The 20,095-nt window shown below is 36.3% G+C and overlaps 1 protein-coding gene across 2 annotated transcripts; it reads right to left on the reverse strand.

The window, feature by feature from the left end:
* Positions 1 to 572: 572 nt before the first annotated feature.
* Positions 573 to 15,195, reverse strand: LOC121305250 (protein mono-ADP-ribosyltransferase PARP14-like). Of its 2 annotated transcripts, XM_041236805.1 has the most exons (13): positions 14,992 to 15,195; positions 14,478 to 14,587; positions 12,138 to 12,186; positions 10,568 to 11,550; positions 9,209 to 9,239; positions 8,377 to 8,520; positions 7,808 to 7,864; positions 6,773 to 6,940; positions 5,350 to 5,511; positions 3,639 to 4,202; positions 2,985 to 3,121; positions 1,937 to 2,132; positions 573 to 1,178 (listed from the first exon to the last, which is right to left on the reverse strand). In XM_041236805.1, the coding sequence occupies exons 1-13, from the start codon at positions 15,152 to 15,154 to the stop codon at positions 901 to 903; spliced, it is 3,042 nt and encodes a 1,013-aa protein (XP_041092739.1). In that variant the 5' UTR covers positions 15,155 to 15,195; the 3' UTR covers positions 573 to 900. The 2 variants fall into 2 exon arrangements, with proteins under 2 accessions (XP_041092739.1, XP_041092740.1); XM_041236806.1 differs by lacking the exon at positions 14,478 to 14,587.
* Positions 15,196 to 20,095: the final 4,900 nt, after the last annotated feature.

Genomic DNA, 20,095 nt, shown 5'->3' on the forward strand with positions numbered 1-20,095 from the left:
TTGGAATGGAAATGACAAAAATATTTCTGGATTCTATACTACCCTGTCTGATAACTTAGGGGGACCTTTCCATTGGCTTCAATGCAGCAATACATCATTATTCTGTGCAGTAGGTATTAGGACCCCACACCCTGACAGCCCTCCTTATGAAAATGAAATATATTTCAACATATTTAACATATATTTTCTACCTTCAAATATATTGCAAAATATATAAAATATATTACCTCACTTAACACACACACACACACATATATATATATATATATATATATATATATATATATATATATATATATATATATATATATATATGGTGTGTGTGTGTGTGTGTGTGAATATGGACTTATTTTGTTTATACTTTGACATTAAGACCATTCATATGTTTGTATTTTATTAATATATTTTACACATTGTCCTGCCAGACCTAGAGAGCAGCCTTGAAACGGAAATTTTTTGTTTTTTTTGTTGAGAGTGTAGACAAATATTATTATTAATTATTATTATTATTATTATTATTATTATTATTATTATTATTATTATTATTATTATTATTAATTAGTCATTTAGCAGACGCTTTTATCCAAATCAGCTTACAGGGACGAGGAGGTGAGCTGCTGCTGCAGAGTCACTTACAATTGGACTTTGTTTTTTTTGTCTTATCAAATACGTCTTAATTCCCTGTGCATGTTCTTCTTGGCTAAATAATCAAACTGGGAAACTCCCAGTTGCATAATTAAAGCCAGGCTGTTTCTCCTATAAACTGTACCTACAGACTCCTATTCCTGACTAGCCTTTCTGTAGCCTACTACATACACCTGGATAGTATAACCAAATTGAATAACTGCATAATTATTTGCCAATTATGTGACAGAGAGGACACCCACCCTGCACCGGGACTCATTCTTTAAAAGTGATCAAGTAGTCTGGGTAAGTGCAGTCTTCACTAAAAACCATGAATAGAGAGGGTGAACGGATGTTGTCTACGACACTGTCATATAGTTCCTCTGGTTTCTTCGGATCCATTGCCGGAGGGGCGGTGATTCTCTTTTTTCCGATGGTATATTTCCCTGTAAGGACCCTTGCTAGAAACATGCACTTACACTTGTTATCATCGAAAGTGCACTTTCCTAAAGCCGTACGTGCCTGCATTTGGAAGCATACACCTTGGCCATATGCTGTTAGGACAAGAAAAACAAACATTTGTGATCAGTAGTGTATGTGTGTGTGTGTGTGTGTGTGTGTGTGTGATAATGCTGGCATCAGAACAGTACGCATGACCGTGCCTCTAACTGCCAGTCATTTCTAAGAAGGCTGCTACATTGTGTACATTTACAATTGCAGCTGTGCTGTTTTTTATATGAAGGTTTCTATATAATTGAACAATTCACCTTTAGACTCTTATAAACGTTTATCGTAGTAAAAGCATAGCAAAGTGCAATGAAGCATCGTGAAACATGGTAATGCATTGGTAAGCATTGTAAAGCACAAAGAAGTATGGTAAAGCATGTTAATATATATGGCAAACAATGGTAAACTATGGATAAGCAGGGGTTAATTTGTGCCAGATTGCACAGGATCCCAGATCCAGTATTTTTTTTTAATGGTGAACCATATGGAAAAAACGGTAGTAATTTTGAGTTAAAACATGGCTAGGAAAACAGCACAACTGGGGATAGAGAGTTTGTTGCCGGATAACTTCCCTCTAACTACTTTCTCACTAAATATCTTGGTAGCCATGAATAGATAATTGTCTCCTCTTCAAAAGTATCCTAAGGATTTTAAGGAGATGATTATCCAGGGATACCACGATATTTAGTAAATAAGGGGTCTGAGTGTGGGAAAACAGGCAATACAATTCTCACCCTTAGTCTTGCTGTAAATCATTAGTTTTTTCCAAACATTTGAACACTCCTGTATATTTTAAAATACTGACCACATGAAAATGAGAAGAAGCCCTCTGGAGGTCGTGTGAATCCGTTCCTTTCTATTGTGGAGCATTCGTCAAACGTCACGCCATGAAACAGGTATCTTTCATTTTCAACAGGTGCACCAAACCTGTACTTCCGCTCTATTTGATTCTTTCTTAACAGGTACCTCTCCAACACATCTGTGTTCTGAATCCTTTCTATCTGTTAATGTAATTGAGGTTTATGATTTCATTAAAGTGCTACTTTAAAAAGAAAAGACATTGAATACAAGGTAAATACATTAAAGTAGATGTTTATTTATAGCAAATATTAAAATATTACAATATAGTACAATATATATCTTTTTGAATTTAAAATCTTTGTAGCCGTGATCATTCCGTGAAACTGTCTATTTTTAGCCATCATTTTTACATATGTATTGCCGTGACATAATCCTTAATCAGGTTTATGTTTTAGTTATTCGCAGGAACCATGAGTAGAGGAAGAATTCACAGCTGTCAACAGATTCATTATTTTCTGCAGCTACATCGTCATCATAATTATCATAAACAAACTACTAGTGACCTGAAATATAGAAGTAGTTTAGTTAAATTAACAGGTGTTTTGTCTCCTTTTGAAAAGTAGGAGTTAATTAAAGACTGGAGTTTTAAGGCTTTGCAAATGTGGCCAGATAGAAGCCTCATGTGCTGTGATGTGATGTGATGTGATGTTTGACAGTTTCTAAAGATTTTACTGAAAACAATTATTGCTATATGAAATTGGGAGCACTTAAAGCATACATTGTTTGATATGATTATGTTTACTTCATTTACATTTTTATAATCTATTAGTAATTCCAGTACTAAACGCATAAGACGCTCTGCAGATCACGCCACATATATCTACTTTAAATGTCTGTAGTTTATGTTTCATATTTTCCTACAGATTTGGACTGCCTCTAGTTATGAGGAATATTCTCGTGATGTAAAATGTATGAGAGAGATTTATTGCTCTCACTCTTTAGCTGAAGTAAAGAATAAAGTAATAACTCTCTGATTCCATGAATAAACTTACCTTCACAATTTTCATTTGTGATAATGACATGTTAAAGAGTTTTTCAACCCAGCGGTATTCCATCGTGTCTTTGTCAAGAAGCTTTTTTCCATAGTTTTTATTTGTCATGTCAATCCACTCTCCTGGCAAACTGTTTGCTGCAGGACAGAATCCGTATTCTGGTCAAATATTTAGTATACCTGACTTATTAAAAGAATTGCACCATCTTCCATTTTTTTTTAATATTTAAAGTGTATTTTGTACAATTCTCTATTGCTGGTTTTGCTTAGATCCTTATCTTAAGCTCATTAACCCATGCCACTTCTGCTGAACATCTGAAAAACCTGCATTCCTGAAGTGAGGTGGTTCAGGACTAATGCCACACCCAACTTAGTTCTTTTTTTAAAGCGCCTCATTTCAGATTTTAGAAGCAGACAATAGTTGAAAAAGGCCATTTTATACCAATGACCTAGGTTCTCCTTAATACAGTTTCTCCTCTTGTCTCCAGTCTGTCTCTTACTTTAATCGGGCTAATGAGTCAATTATACATTAAGCATATTTTGAGAAACCTGTTTGCCTCACAGATAAGATCTCACGTTAAACTTTGTTTGGTGCTCCCTTGAACAGTATATGCTAGTCTTTATATCCTAGTAAAGAGAAATAAAAGATGATTACCAATTGTTTTGTGACGTCGTATTTGATGCGCCAGCCTACTCTCTGAATGCACAGCTTTCATTTCCTTGAAGTCAATGCTTAGAGAGTCTCCTCTTTCCAGATGCACTGTGACAGGCTCTTGTGAATTCAGGTACTGAAACTCAAGTTTGTAGTTGTCTTCTGTGCTCAGTGCAATGTAGTTATCCCAATCTTTGTACTGCCACTGAATAGCTGTGGATAACTTAGTTTTCTTCTCTTTTCGTTTTTGCTGAAAGGCATCATTAACTAGAGCCCACACTTTCTCTTTGGCTTTTTCAACCTTGGTGACAGGTCCGTTAATTTTGATAGAACCATTACCGATTTGTAAATTAACATGCAGATTTTTCTGAAGGTTTTCAATTGCTTCAGTGAGGGTCATTTGATTGATGAACGGATGAACCACCTGATCGTTTGAGATAAAAGAGGCGTAATGTTTCTCCAGTGTTGCCTTCGCTCTTTCTAATAAATTTGTGCTTTCTCCAAATATGTCAATCACTGCTGGCTCACAAAGCTCAGAGTGGCAGTGCAAGGCTTCCTGATCAGTTTCTTCAGAGCGTGCACGTTCAAGTGTCATCAGTGGTGATGCAAGGAAACAGTTCATTTGTGGGGGAAAAAAAATGATTTAAAAACAAACATTTAATAAAGCAATAAAGTCTAGTACAAAAAAAAATTTGCTACACAAGGTTTAGAAACCCAATGTATTACCTCTTGTTACGCCCTGCGATGGAGATATAGAGAAAGCGGTTCTATGTATCTGTGTTTTTACATTTTACATTTTTGCATAAGTCTGGAAATCTGCTTATTAAATTGTGACGAAACTTAATTATTTAGTACAAGTCACCAGGAGTATTACATTCTGGTGTTATAAGGAGGTGTCTCCCTGGCCCTACATTCTGAGAAAACAAGAATATATTCCAGTCTGTAAATCAGTTTTTAATATTTTTTACTAGGATGCTAACATCTCATTTGCTTAACTCTTGGTCTATAATTCCACCAATTTCCATGAAACTACTCATTGCCGTTTTTTATTCTACACTAGTCTGTACCTTTTCATCATACAGAAATATCTTTTTTTTAAATTTATAGCTATTGAATAATAACATTATTGTGGCAGAGCACAGCTCTGCTCTTTAGAAATTGGCAGGGATGGGGTTAAATTCCCCTACCTGTCTGGGTTCATTGTGTTCAGGTGGCTGGGGTTGATTAGATGATTAGTTTAATTAACGATCAATCAGCGCCCAGCCACCTGACATAAAAGGAGGCCTCTGCTTCTCATTTAGGGGGAGGGAGCTGAGGAAGCAGGTTGGTGTTTTGAATGTTTTGAATGTTTTGAATGTTTTGAATGTTTTGAATGTTTTGAATGTTTTGAATGTTTTGAATCCAGTGAAGGCATTGCCCAGCCTGGAAACCTTTATTTTTGTGAGTGTATTTTTGCTTTATTTGTGTTTAAATTGCTTTGTTTTGGCCCTTGTGCCCTTTCATTTTTGTGTTTATAATAAAATAGTTATTTTTTTGAACTCCAGACTGTCTCTGGGCCTCTATCCACTCACCAGCCTGCCACATTTATATTTATGTGTAAGCACACATTTATTTACTATGTAACTGCTATGTAAATAAACAGTAATTAGATATAGTTAATGTACAGTGTTACATTATTATATATGTGAATACATTATGAGATAATAAAATGTACCTCTCATCCCATACATCTGTTCAGCTTTGTTTTTGAAGCTTTGATAGATCTCTTTCTGCGGAGTGATGATTCGAATTTCAGACTGCTTTTCGTCTACTCCCTTCATCAAACAACCAAATAATCTGTCTGCAATTAATCTTTCATCAAGATGATCATGCAGATCTGGATAAATAAGAATATTTCATTGTAACTGTTGGGAGAAACTGTGTTATATAAACATGATATGTTTACTGAGGTTACATGACTGACCTGACAAATTAAATGCTCACCCAAAATGATACCTTGCATAATAAAGGGTTCTATGAATCTCCTCCTAGTGGCTGACAGAGTACTGTCAGAGCTTGCTCTTGAATGGTTAGGCGTTTATCTTTGAACCACATGGTCTGTGATTCATGTCCAGCTCTTGCCTTTCTATTAAGTTCAATGGGATGAGATCATTACAAAATCACATTCATTAAAAATAATCCAATTGTCTTTTCACAACAATCCACAGAAACAGGCTTGCCAAGCCGTGTTAGAACTTTTTTTTATTATTCAGTGGACAATAATAGTTCTTTAAAAATGTCTTACTCTCTCTTAACTGTCCACCACACATAGTCTATACTAAACCATGGGGTTTCAACCTCTTTTTGAAACTGTACCCCTTATGTCTGGTACTTTCAGCTCAAGTACCCCTTCCAATTGTTGCACTACCCGATGTTACAACAGTTGCAATGCAATTTTTCCCTCTTTATTTAATAAATAAAGTATGTCACAGCAGTTTGGGACTGTGTTAGGACAGAATACCAAACAGTAGGCTTAATTTTAAAACTTTTAATAAAGTATTTGGATGCACATAATTAAACGATGGTATTTGAGAATCTCTTTGGACAAAGTTAGAGTAGATAATACAAAATAGTGTGCACTGTAAATGTTTATCACGTTACCATTTACTTCCCATCTCAGCATAATTACACCTGCCATTTAAAATGTTTGTAATATCAAAAACAATCTCACAATACAACATAATAACTAACAATGATAACCCTTTTTAGTAAAGCCAACATATACCAAATCCAAAGGGATTTGGTATAACTTTTTGTCACTTTGCACTTTCTCTTGTGTTTTAGTATTTTTTTCTTAGTTTTTCTTTTGAAAAAAAAAGGCAAAAAGATTGCGCTTCACTGAAATGTGGTTCAGTGGTTAAAGAAAGGGACTTGTAACCAGGAGGTTCACCCCCAAGTCTGTGTCGCTTCGGATAAAAGTGTCCTGCTTTCCCTTAGAAGTACCCCCAGTGTTATGTGTACCCCAGTTGAAAACCCCTGTCATAAACTATATGCTAGTATACATGGTAAGCACTTTGGCCATAAAAGTTTAACATATGATTTTTTTTTTTTACTAAAGTATAATTTAATGCAGACAATACAAACAAGAGTTAGCTTACCATGTTTGTCAATGAAGACGGTAATGGAAGTGAAGTTTCTCAATTTACACTCAGCTAGAGCCTTGTCCAGGTTTTCTGTCATGTTCGAAATACAGAAACAAGGAAAGTGGATTATGATGCGAGTGGGTAACTTCCCTGGGCCTGTGACGGTGATGCCATTTCTTCTTCCTGATAAGATAATAAACAATAATTTCAAATTAAAAGTGGGTCCCCAGTTGTTCACCTAAGTGCAGTGCAGAGTGAGTCACGTGAGCATCAAATATTCTTTTGGGGACTGAATTTAAACTTGAATTTATTTTACTGTTAGGCTATACTGAAAAAAAAAAACAAACAAACAAAAACAAAACTAAAAAAAACAAACAAAATAAACAAAACTAAAAAACATGGAATACAGGTTATGATAAGATGATATAATCGTTAGATTGTATCACACACCTAAACTATTATTTTTTTTATTTTACAAAAAAGTAATTTTTATAAATTATGCTTCTGCCTAAAACTGTGAAAAAATAATTCCTAAAAGTTAAAAAAAAAACATTAATTAAAATAAAAAATCGATTTATAGATGTTGAATTAAACAAGCCATTGAAAGTGCAGTTTTTCTTTATTTGATTCATTATACTTGTAAATTTTGCTTTCTTCATTACTGCTGTTATTGTAAAGATTTTTTTAAACTGCTCCTGTTCGCACGTGGTGTAACCACTCAACATGAAACTTGACAGGTTTCCTGTGAGGATTACAGCTCAGGGGCAAAAAAAAAAATTAAAAAATGTGCTCCTGCATCAACTAAATGAATGAGTTGGATTCAATTCTGTTATTGTAGGGGGGCTGAGTGATATCTTAAATCTTTGTAATATAGAAAGTAAGTTCAAACATGTAAGAGACATGAAATATAAGACAGAGACAGAAAGTTGAATGAAATACATTAAACTGAACTGAAAACCCCACCAAAGAATAAAGATTGATCGCCCCTACTGCCAGCCGCAGATTATCACTTGTCCAGTGTTATTGTCCAATTATATTCAAGTTATTTACCTTGACTGTAAAGTTCTTCCTTCACAGTTATTCCTGCAGCATTCAAAATCACCCCCACTGAAAATATATCAAATGGAAACAATTCAATAAATACTCACAGAGTAAGGTGACAGTTTACATTAGGGGGGCCCCATTTAGCAAATATGTGCCCAGCCGCTTCTGTTCGGGCAAAAATGACAGCATTAGCGAACCACTGTGATAGCTCACGAAAATGTGATTCATGCGCCTAGCCAATCATAGCACAGTGGGGGGAGTAAGGTTACAACCAATAAGGATTCAATATTCCCTTTAAGAGCACCTGTGCGTCTGTGATAGTTAACGGAGAGGATTTTGAAACCAAAAAAAGATTGGCAGATGTCAGTGATTGTTTGACTATTGAGGTGAAATTGTTGCATATACTGTGTGTCTAATCCAATTTAATTTATTAGTCTGTTTTCTTGCTATTTTCTTTGCCTGCTTCCCTGGTAGTTTCAGTGGTATTTGTAGTCACCATGTAGACTTGCCGGGTGGGCACTAAAACACGGTTGCTAAATCACATAGGTGGGCAAAAGAAAGAAAGCGATATTTACCTGTGGATGATTTACATAACGCGTGCATGATGACATCAGATTCCTCTCTTATCATGGTGTCACAACAGAGGAACAGGGCAACGTTTTTAACGATCAATATAGTTTCCTTTTCTCCTGCATGGAATGAATATTCACTTCTTGTTGCTGGTGAAAACAAATGATAGATGTACATTGCTGTTTGAAGATAACAAGCATGGCAATTATACAATAAAAGACCATTAGCGTTGAGAAAATTACAAAAGCCTTGGTTTGTCAGTTTATTAGAACACCCCATTGCTTCTGTAGTTCTGATTTGTTGTGCATAATGAAATAAAACCACTGAAACTGACAATCTTGGAAAATTGTCAAAAAAGGCAAATTAGTGATGTATAATTTAAGTGAGTACTTTAATAGCCCACACACACAATTCATTTAGCACAGTAAGATAAAATACGCATATAGCGACAAATGGTAAAATGCATGAGCCTTTTTAGAAGTTGTTTAAGATGCCTAATTAAAGCAGAAAGTGGTTTAATGTTTTCACACAAGTGCCTATTGTTTCTATATCAATGATTACTGACTGGAAATTGGAATTCTCACACTGAGGTATACAGGTAGGTATATAAAGGAGATTCTAAGAGGAGATTCAATAGGGTTTCTCTGTAGCTGGTGTGTATACCGAATGCTACAGTTTTAAATTCCTGCCATTTGCTTTACAAATGATCTGCTGATAGCAGAGTGACGTAGTATGAATATGCAAATAGAAGAACAGGTCTTTTCAGTGTAGCATAGTTGCTTAGAGTCTTACGATTTCAAAATGTGTATAAAACAAACAAACAGAAAAGCTTCTTACCCTTTGTTCCAGCAAATGGAAGAGCTGCAGTCTTTGCAGAGAAAAATATAGATAATTTATTAGAGGACCCAGGGGCCTTATTATTGAAAATCATCAGGAGATAAAACTTAATACAGACAATATACCACAGACCCCCCCCCAAATAATTTCAGCTAGCATACCAGATTGTTACCATAAAGAGCCAGTATCACAATTTAACTTTTGAAATGTTCGTTTTAATCCCCTATTTTTTATTTTTATTTTTATCATACCTGGGAAATGTGCCTCTTTCAGTCTGAGTGGTGACGATATACAATACTGTAAAATAGTTCTACTCGAAAACTTTGCAATGGAAGAAGTTTTATTTTGGGATATCTAAATGTAGCGCTGTTGAATCTTTACTAATTATGGATTATACCATATTTAAAACAAGGAATAAATACATCTGAAAAAAGTCAGACTTAAAAAGAGTCCAAATGCTGTGGTAGACATGTGTTTGTGATCCATCCATATGGCAGGGAAATTCAATGTTAATACGTGTTCAAGTATAAAGGTACATACTAATTAATTATGATGTGTTTAAAATGGGTGAATAATAATAATAACAATAATAATAATAATAATAATAATAATAATTAATTTAATTTTGTGTGAATACAGCAGTGGTTCTCAAACTGAGAATGTAGGCAGCATCCAGGGATGTGTGAGATGGTTCACGAAAACTTATTTTTTTCTTTTTTTAATTACCGTGCACATCTTTAACTGCATATGTTTACTTAAACTTAAAGGACTGACACCTCCTGGCATGCCAAAGTGATCCATGTCATCCAATCCTGGATGGAAAGTTCTGCTCTGCTCAAGAGAACAGGCACACCCATTTCACTAATAACAGGTAAACAGAATCTTACTTAAAATTGAAATTAAATTATGATATATAATAATTATTATTAATATTGTACACATTGTGTCTGTTTGAACCTGTGCTGCACTACAGAGTGAAATATTTGGCTCTTTTTCTTTTACCAGTAAATGTACGTGTGTGTTTGGTACCACAGACAAAGAGGACGCAGTATAGATTGCCTCTATTTTTGCTGCATTTTAGAATGAATATTTAAACAATGAAAAGGCTGAATAACAATGGCAGGTTTTATTATAACTTATATGCTGTACATGTGACTCTAAGACTTACCCCCCCACACCACCCCCGCCCACCAAACCACTGTCCCAGGGTTCCAGACGGCAGAAATACCACATTTATTTCAGCTGTTCACTGAACGTCCTTATAATTTAGCTTGGATAAGGCATTTAAACAGGAATAATTTAAAAACTGGTTGACTCACTGAAACTAATAAACCAGTCTTTCAATAAGATTGCACTTACAAGCAGCTGTCCGGTTCCTTGTGGATTTTTACACAATACTGGGAGACAATGGAACATTGCCCTTATCGTTTCGAAGTAATCTTTCCCCTTCCCACAAAAGTAGGTAAATGCTCCAGGGCTGCATATGTTGATGGTTTTGTGACTCATATTTTCAGTTCTTTCTTTTATAGCTGATTTGGCCTTTTCAACGTTGCACCCCGATCCTTTTAGTTCAAGTTTGGGTGCATTCGCAACTGAGTGAATATCGACTTTCAAGTCCTGTAGACCAAAGAACTCCAACAGATCCAAAATGGACCGTGCAAGTTCTACACTGGGAACTTGAATGACTTCACTAACTCTGCTCTTCTGTTCCAAGTACTCCTCAACTTTTCTTTTGCTACTGAGAACTGTGTCTTTCTGTCCTACTATAATAATTTTGTTTTGATCACTGTTGGTCATTTTCTCGCTGTGTGTTTGGATTTTTGTATCATATTTGTTGGCTTCAGTAAGTAGTTCAATCAAAAATGTGTTCCATTCTTTTGTGCAAGCGTATGGTTTTAAATCCTTGTCTAGAGTCAGTCCTTCCATAAAGATTTCATCTTTCAATATCTCTTCTGCTTTATTCAAATCATTTGTTGACAGCCCATGCAGAACAATATCTTGATCCCCTTCTATTTTAAAAGCTACCGGGACGCCACGCTGTAAAAAATGTTCATTTGCAAATCCCTCCACGTTTTGTGCACACAGAAACTGCACCACATACCTGGGAAGACGTACTCGTTTCTTCTGCAACCTTTCCAATCTTTCTTTGAGCTTCTTTTTAGCCGAGAGAACATCATTTGCATGGCCTTCGAATTTCACAAAGTTTTTTGTTGCATCCTGGGATGTTTTCAAGGATGGGAACTCTCTAACTAACTCATTTTCAAAACTTTTTTTAACCAAAAGCTGGTATATTGGCAATGACGGAACTCTTGATTCACTTGACTGCTGTCTGAAATTGAAACCTTAAAAATAGTGTAAATTACATGTTAAAAGATATCCAGTGTCAAGGCAGAACTGTTTTATTTTTAAATTGTTGCCCATTTCTGAAACAATAGTGTAAATCTACATTTTTTAAAGTCTGTTTTACGAAAAACAAAAATACAGTAAATGTTTTCCTTACTGACGCACTACCTGTTACACTACATTTAGGGACGTGGCAGCTGGTTTAGTTTGCTTCCAGTAAATGATTGAACACACACTGCATAGAGTTGCTAATTCCTGGGAGGTGAAAATAGAATGTCTTTAAAAAATGAAAATAAATAAATAAATAATTCTGCAATTTTTAAATTTAGCATGTGTTTTTTTTTTTTTGGGGGGGGGGGGGGGGGGGGGGGTGTGCTTTTAAAAATTCAGAAACATGTGTTTTTATTAACTCTGGAGAATTATCAGTTTTGAATGTGACCATTTTTTTTTCTGCTTTAATAAATATTATTCTCCATTGTGAAATATCTTGAAATACCGATTTTTTTAAACTTTGAAATAGAGAAATAAGCAATCTTATACAGTGAAAAAGAAAATAAATAAATAAATAATAAAGCCCTATATGTACCTGAAGAATTCGGACTGCTGCTTAGATCATTCACAGTTCGTTCAGACATCTGTAACAAATGCCAAGACGTTATCAGTAAAGACAATTCAGAATGACTTCAATCAGTTGTTAATTCAAAATGATTTGATAAGTTACTATAGTAAGTTTTGAACATAAAGTTGGAAGCACTCTTTTTTTTTATATATACATGCTTGATATAGTCCCAAGTAGGGGAGAGTGGTGTGCTAACAAGGGATGAGCCTTGATAATCTTTATTTTTATATAGTGCCTTTCATAGTGGACCACCATCATTCAAGAGCTTTACAAGATATGAGACTAGCATGTGTGAAGCATGCAGCAGTTGGAGGGGCACTTATGACAATGTCTCACCCCAAAGACAGAGAACAAGGAGGTTCAGTGACTTGCAGTGAGTCAATGGCTGAGCTGGGATTTGAACTGGGGACTGGTTAGAAGCCTGTTTCTTTAACCACTGGACCACACAGCCTCCTACGTGTATATTATGGATCTACATGTGATTTTTTGGACCAGTTCTTATTACCGCTTTGTCAAGAGCCATAGTTAACAATACAGAAGTAACATTTCTAACAATTTCAAAGTCTGTTCCTGGTTCTAGATTTAAAATAATACATGTGCTCTGAAATGTCTGAGAGATACAAAACAAAAAAGTATTTCTCGTTAGGAAATACTAACAATATATTTTTCCTTTGCTAGTAAAAGAACACAAACTTTGCACTAGCTGAAGAATTGACACAACTGCAGATTGATCTTAAAATATCGAGTCAAGCTACTTGTGGTCCAGTGTTTGTAATAAGTCACTTGAAAAAACAAATATTAACCCATTCAGTGCCCTTGTCCTTATTTGAGGACAGGCTACTTTGTAATTTTGGAGCATTTTTAAGAATATTGTTATGATAACTTACTCAAATTTTGTTACCAGCAAACATTAGTCTAAATGTAATGTATCACATTGCATAAATATAGCTTGTATTCTGATTTTTTCAAAGAAAATGTATTTGATACTTAAGAGAGACGGTTTTAAAATATTGAGAATAAATTACTAGGTAAACAACCTTTAAATCACTCATGGTATTTTGCTTGAAAACAGAGCAAATGATTGCATCAGATTTGTGAGGATGGCTGGATAATCATTTAATTACATGCATTTGGTATGATTGTTAAGTATATATACATACAAAAACTATGTTATTCTTTCTGGCATTTCAACAGTGTAAATACCCACAACGATGGTCTGGGAATACCAAACCAGGTGTACTTTAACCAGTTTGAGATTAAACAATCACATTTTCTGAAATCACTTTCTGAGTATGATATAAAAGGTCATTTATAATGTTGGCATCTTGAGATCATTTCAATAACACATTAGTTTGTACGGTATCCTTGTGTGCTGATGCAGGAAGTGTATTGACAGGAACGTGCCCAGAGGATTGTTGAATTCTGATGCCTTGTGGCAGAGCGTTGCAAGCTGTGATATAGCAACAGATAAGGGGTCGTTTTTATGAACTGAAGAAAAAGTGTCCTTTTGGAGGAAGAAATATAAGTGGTTTTGACGTGGACTCTGTGCAGTCAACAAGTTTTAAGTAGTGATAGTTAGAAGAAACAGAGACATCCCAGAGTGAGTTAGAATTATTATTATTTAGCAGATGCCCTTGTCCAGGGCAACTTACAAGTGTTATAATTATATCACATTATTTTTACATACAATTACCCATTTATATAATTGTGTTTTTTTTTTTCAACTGAAGCAAGCTAGTAAAGTACCTTGCTCAAGGGCACAAAAGCAGCATCTCCTACCTGGGATTGAACCCATAACCCTCCAGTCCAGAGTCTAGAGCCCTAACCACTACTCTACACATTTCTTTTACTCTGTCTTTAATACATGACAGCTTTCGACAAGTTCAAAGTTAACTATAAAATCCTGTCCTGTGAAAGTCTTGTGATGTGAATTATAGATGGAATTGAATAGATTTGGTTGTCGAAAGCAAACCACTCTCATCCCACGTGTAGTCAACAAGCGATAGTTGCTTTTTGAAGGGTGAAAGGGGCTTGTTTTGGTTCTGCAAGATTTCTCTAGGAATTTGTCTTGTGTTTTATTACCGCGAATGCTCTTGCGTCCTCGTTCGCTAAGCGCTAACTTTGATTTTGTCCGGCCCGTAGTCTTACTGTAAATCATTTGTTGTTTCCAAACCTCTGAACACTACTCTAGTAATTACAAGAAAATGTGTGAATCATTTTGGTGCCACCACATAAAACGATGGAGCCTGGTCAATGCGTGGTGCCACTGTCACTGTTTATGTGAATTTGAAAATTCGAGTTTCATACTTGTGCATATGATCTCTCCAGATTAGGCATCTCCAAATGCAATTTCACAGTCAGTGTCGAAAATCCACTCTTTATCACATGCAGTCTCTGCATTAGCATTCTTTCCTGTGCTGTAAAGAACATATCACTCTCTTTTAGTACAAGGGTGCAATACAATGACACAGACATGCATACATGTCTAATTACTGTGCATTCCCATAGTAGTTACATAATTACATAGAGTCTAGTCTGGACAGTGTCAAGAGAATAGGTGAATGGCCATTCTCTGCCTTTTGAAAACCTCCATGTTAAATGATATTCTGTAATGGAATTGAAGCTCTGATTTGTAGATCATGTAGGGCTAAAATGCCAATTTTTTGTTACTTAATAAATAAACTGAGCAATTTTGAAGCATTTCTTTTAAGTAATGCAAAGAGCTGTGCATTTTATATTCTCGATTTTAATTTAATTTCATGGTTCACTTTATGGATTTATTTCAAGTTACATTAAAGCAGAGATCTTGTTAGAAACGTACCTTGTTCTGTTCTGAAAGACATCTTGAAAAGCTTCGGGAAAACCAGTGAAATCTTAAATTCATTTCCAACAGATTTAGTTTGAAAATAGGTTATCAGTTTTGACAAAGTGTCTCTGAAGTCCATATCTGTCTCTAGAAATATATCATATTTGTGCTGCTCCATGGTTTTGATTTGTGGATAGGATCATACACTCAGGTAAGCTGTCTGGCAGTGAATATAGGTCATTGAAGCACTTGAATGATCTCTGTAAAGAGATTGCACAACTAGGGTGTGGCCTAACAAATGGAGGAAGTGGATTTTTGTTTCCTTGATTATATGTTGTTATGATGTGGTTTGTGCAGAAACGAGTTCAGTTATAAACCTCTACATATATTTCTCCCCTTCTCTGAACTTTTTAAACTTTAAAAAATAAAATGCTCCTCATAAAGGTGATTCAGTTTTAGGCTGAGAACAGGCTGACAGTATTTTCAAGGTACCATTGATGCCTGGACTGTATGTGTCTAGAATAATATAATAACATCTTTATATAGCACCTTTCATAGTGGCCCACCATCACAAAACACAAAGAGATAGGCTGTGAACTGTGCATTACATGCAGAGTCACTTACAACAGGACATTGATTTAATCATCTGCAAGATGGAGCACAGGGAGGCTGATTGACTTGCAGACACACAGTAGCAGAGCTGGGATTTGAACTGGTGATCTTCTGGTTAAGAGCCCTGGACTTTAACCATTGGACCACACTACCTTCTGTATGAATGTTTTAGTTGTAAGCTAAAATATTCCTAGTAAAATTGCCCATACTTTGAAATCTACGAAACCTTTGTCTGGATACATTTGTGGTACGGTAATTTTGCCGCCTTCATGACCAACACTGAGTGCCAATAGCTTGTTTAGAATGTCTTTGCTTCAGCCACAGTAGTTACTCATTGTAACGCAACCAGTGCTGCCTGTGCAATTTATCAATAGAGCAATGATGTCTTCTGAAGACCAAATTCTTGTGATTTTATCATGGACAATTAAACTTCTCACGGTAGTAGCTTGTAGAAAGAGGCAAAGGGAAATGCAACTGAAGAAGAACATATCATGATGACATTTAATAATCTTTTCTTCTCTGGTTTTAAATATCGTATGGCAATGGCTGCTTTGTTCGTCACCTTTCGGGCAGGCAGCTTCTCCTATTCCTCTTGGAGAGGGCAGCATACCACCTGGTGCCCGCACTCCCTGCAGATAAGGCACCAACCGTGGTCCTCGAGGACACAGAGGAGGTCCTCTTATCTACAATCCCACTGGGGTTTGGGACGTCGGGGTTCCAGCAAACAAGCAGACCAACTGTGACAGGATAGCGTCACGGCCCAAGACGTTACCAGCAGGAATTAGAGACTCGGAGACAGAAGCTGCAGTGAAGTGTTGTTGTGCACTTTATTAAACAAAAAAATAACACTTTTAGGCTGGGCATTAGCATTCACTACCAATTTGTAACAGCAATCACAGCACTGACCTCAACAAAGGATTTCCTTACTTATAAACATGTGGCCTCTCCACAGTTAGAACCAATTATCTAACTGGGGAATGGCCAAACCTGTTATTGCTGACAGGAACCCATTTAACCCCATCCCTGCCAACCTTACACACAAATTATTTATTGCAGCAGGGTGGCTTATCAAATACTACACATGGCATGAAAACAAAATAAATCAAGTGTTAGATGACCTGCAATAGATAGAGAGGGCTTCTTTATTAAAGTTTGCGATCTTTGAGGCAGATGGTGTCTTTTTCACTGATGACATCGTGCAGCTCTATGCGGTGCGTTAAATCTTTTACCAGAAGCGAAATAAAGCGGCAGCCAGGTTCCTAATGAGGAATAGAAGGTAGAGCATCACATTTTAAATGATAAAAATGTAAACTTACATGATTATTTTAGAATTTAATCATTAAATCCATTATAACCATGAAAAACATAGTCTAATAATATTTGGCTTAAAGGAGCTACTAGGACCTGTGGAAAGGTAGGATTCCGGCAAAGGCTGCCTGCCAGGGGGAAGGGCAAAGAATAAACCAAAATACAAAACATTTCAACAAAGAAACGGTGCGCTATCTTGGTGCAGGGATAAAGAGCACAGACACCTGCTGCTCTCAGTAATTACTCTCATTCCCAGATCCTCCTTTTGTGTTATCTGACAAGTTTGCATCCAATCAAGGCTGAGATAAAATTCATTATTGTGGCACCACCACTGCTTTACTTTGTAATGGGTAAGGGACCGCCGTGCTTTCGTTTTAACCTAGTCTCTAGATTCATTGCAGTGAATATGCAGACTTCCTGCTTAAAATATTTGCAAATCACACAAACCAACCACGCACTATATTTACAAGTGTACATCTGCAATGCCCCTTATCGACTTTGCCGCATCTGAAGACCAAATAAAACATAGTAAAATTAGTCATTTAAACTTTTATTAAGTAGTAGAAATAATTTTAAAGTGGTCCTGGTAACGGCTTAAAAACTAATCTCTCAAATTTGAACCGATATGTTTTTGTTAAAGGTCAGTTTAATGCTAAATGTGCTTTCTTGTTAGCAGGCTGGCAAAAAACAGTTTCGTTTTCTTTGAAGAAAGAGACAGCAAAGTTCCCCACACCAAACAAAGGCATACCATACCCCACAGCAACATATTTGTTTTGGAAATGTTTTGAATCTGTATCTAGCATGCAAATGGAAATTCCCCTTCATTTTTTAAAATACAGCGTGCCTGTGGGGGAGTGTCCTGCCCCTTTGTATATATGTGTTTATTATTATTAGTTATATTATACAGGCTTACTTCACCATAACGAACCCCCATGGGACCTGGAGAAATGTTCGTTATATCAGGGTGTTCACTATAAGAAGGTTTGGCAATTTGATGTATCAGAACGAAAAAACACCCAAATTGAATTCAACATCTTTATACGGTATACGGTAGTTCTTTCCAGACAATTTCACACTGATCAACATTTAAACATCAAATATTTAAAAGAAAACAGTAAATCAATCAAAAAAAAAAGATAAAAAGTACACTTACATGCTGAATAGTGTAATTACATGTCCTTTCTCTTGAAAAACATACCCAGCGTAGATTGCTTCATACTTTTCGTGCTTTTCTCAATGCAAGCCTTTGAAATCTTCTTAACCAGTCCAAAAAGACCCTCAGTTCCTGGAAATGACTGTGTGAAGTTACTCACAGTTGCGATTGCCTTTCTGAACTTGTCCAATTAAGGAATGACTGGTTCTGTGCCCTCCATGTCCTCGTTACCACAAATGTCATCCTCTCCCCGACTCAATGTCACCGATTCAACAGTGTCCTCATCGCTCATAGTTAGTTGGTTTTCTTCAAGGGCAATTTCCTCTAATTTTGTTTCTGAAATTCCCAGTATATTGCATTCCTCCCCAACAGACATTCCTTTTGTTGACCGGCATTTTCTGCACACCACACATCATGTTTAAAGCAGTTCACAAAACACGTTTATGACACTTGATCCCATGCCTTGCATGTGTAGTGCATATCTTGTAGACTGTCCACCTAGATTTTTAGTAGAAACTTTCTGAACCAGGATCTGAAGCACTGAATAACCCCCTGGTTCATAGGCTGCAGAACACTTGTTGCATTAGGGGGGGGAGAAAGTGTACAGTAACTGCTTTCAGATGCTTGACTTTAAGATGCACGGGCGCATAGTCTATGAAAAGCAGCACATTCCAGTGTTAAGATTATATTGTTTTTTGTCGAACGATCTGATCCATTTGGTCCAGATTTCTCTGTTCATCAAGGCTTTTGTTGTTGTGCCTGTACAATACTGTTAGTGTCTTTACATGTTTTAAACACTTGGGATTTGCTGCCTTACCAATGACAAGAGGAGGCAGACAATCAGTTCCATCCATGTTTTCTCCAGGTAGAACAGCAATATGCTGCTTGCTTTGTTTAGTGCTAGCACAGTCATCGGCAGCTTTGGCCAGAGTTTTATTGGGAAAGAGCTGATAAAAAAAAGTCAACATTATAAATGTCTCTTGGAGTGTAGTTCTGGATAAGAGATGGAAAAATATCCATCAGGCATACGCTTGTCAACCCCCTTAGCGTTTTCGCCGGCCTTAAATCACGCCTCTGGTTAAAGCAATCTACCCAACCATTTAAACATTTGAAGTTTTCAATTCCTAACGAAGAGGCACATTTTTCGCATTATGCCCGTGACACGAAACGGTAATGTGTTTATCTCTGGCTGTTTTAAACCACTGATAAAGTGCTTCATCAAGAGCTTCATGGGTCGCAGTAGGGATTCGCTTTCTCTGGGTCCGAGTTCCATCTTCAGCGATAGCAGACTTGATTTTTTTTTTTTCTGTTGGCGCACACGGTTGCAACAGTGTTCTTTGCCAAGCGCAGTTCTTTGAAGAGTGTGGCTTGCGATTTTCTTTTATGGTCCAGATCATCGATAATTTGAAGTTTTGTTTACATAGACAAAGACAATCTCTTCTTACTTGCCATCATCACACACTTTGCCTGGCTGCGGTTACCTCGTCACGCCTGTTGCCATGGTTGCAGTTTGTGCGAAGGTGGCAACGTTTGCAAACATCACACCTGATTCACACTACAATAGGTTATCTATGAATCAGCCTTATCTTTGAATTACCAAGGTCTTTATTTTCACAGAGAGAATAACACATTCCCACTGGAGACAGTTCAGTGAGAGTCACTATCTGGGTACATTTTGTAAAAGTGATCGTTCTAATAGGGCTAATTTCTATTGGAGAAAACAGTTCTTGCTGCTCGGATCTTTAAGAAAAAGGGTTTCGTTATAAGAAGGGTTCGTTATAGTGAAGTTAGCCTGTATACGTAAATTCTGTATATGACAAGCCGATATTATTATGTGTTAATTGAATTATTATTTTTTGCTGCGCTGATGAAAAGTCACTGCTATTAATTGTTAATGTTTTGGTTTTAGAAACCTTTTGAAGATGTGTAACTGATCAGCTCCTGAGTATTTAATTAGCTGACAGTCACGCATCATTACTAAACTCGTGCAGACTATGGCCGAGGGGTAACGAGATAATTACCAGCTAGTTAAGCCATCAACCATAA

This window comes from Polyodon spathula, chromosome 42 (genome assembly GCF_017654505.1).
Source record: "Polyodon spathula isolate WHYD16114869_AA chromosome 42, ASM1765450v1, whole genome shotgun sequence".
Classification (NCBI taxonomy): Eukaryota; Metazoa; Chordata; class Actinopteri; order Acipenseriformes; family Polyodontidae; genus Polyodon; species Polyodon spathula.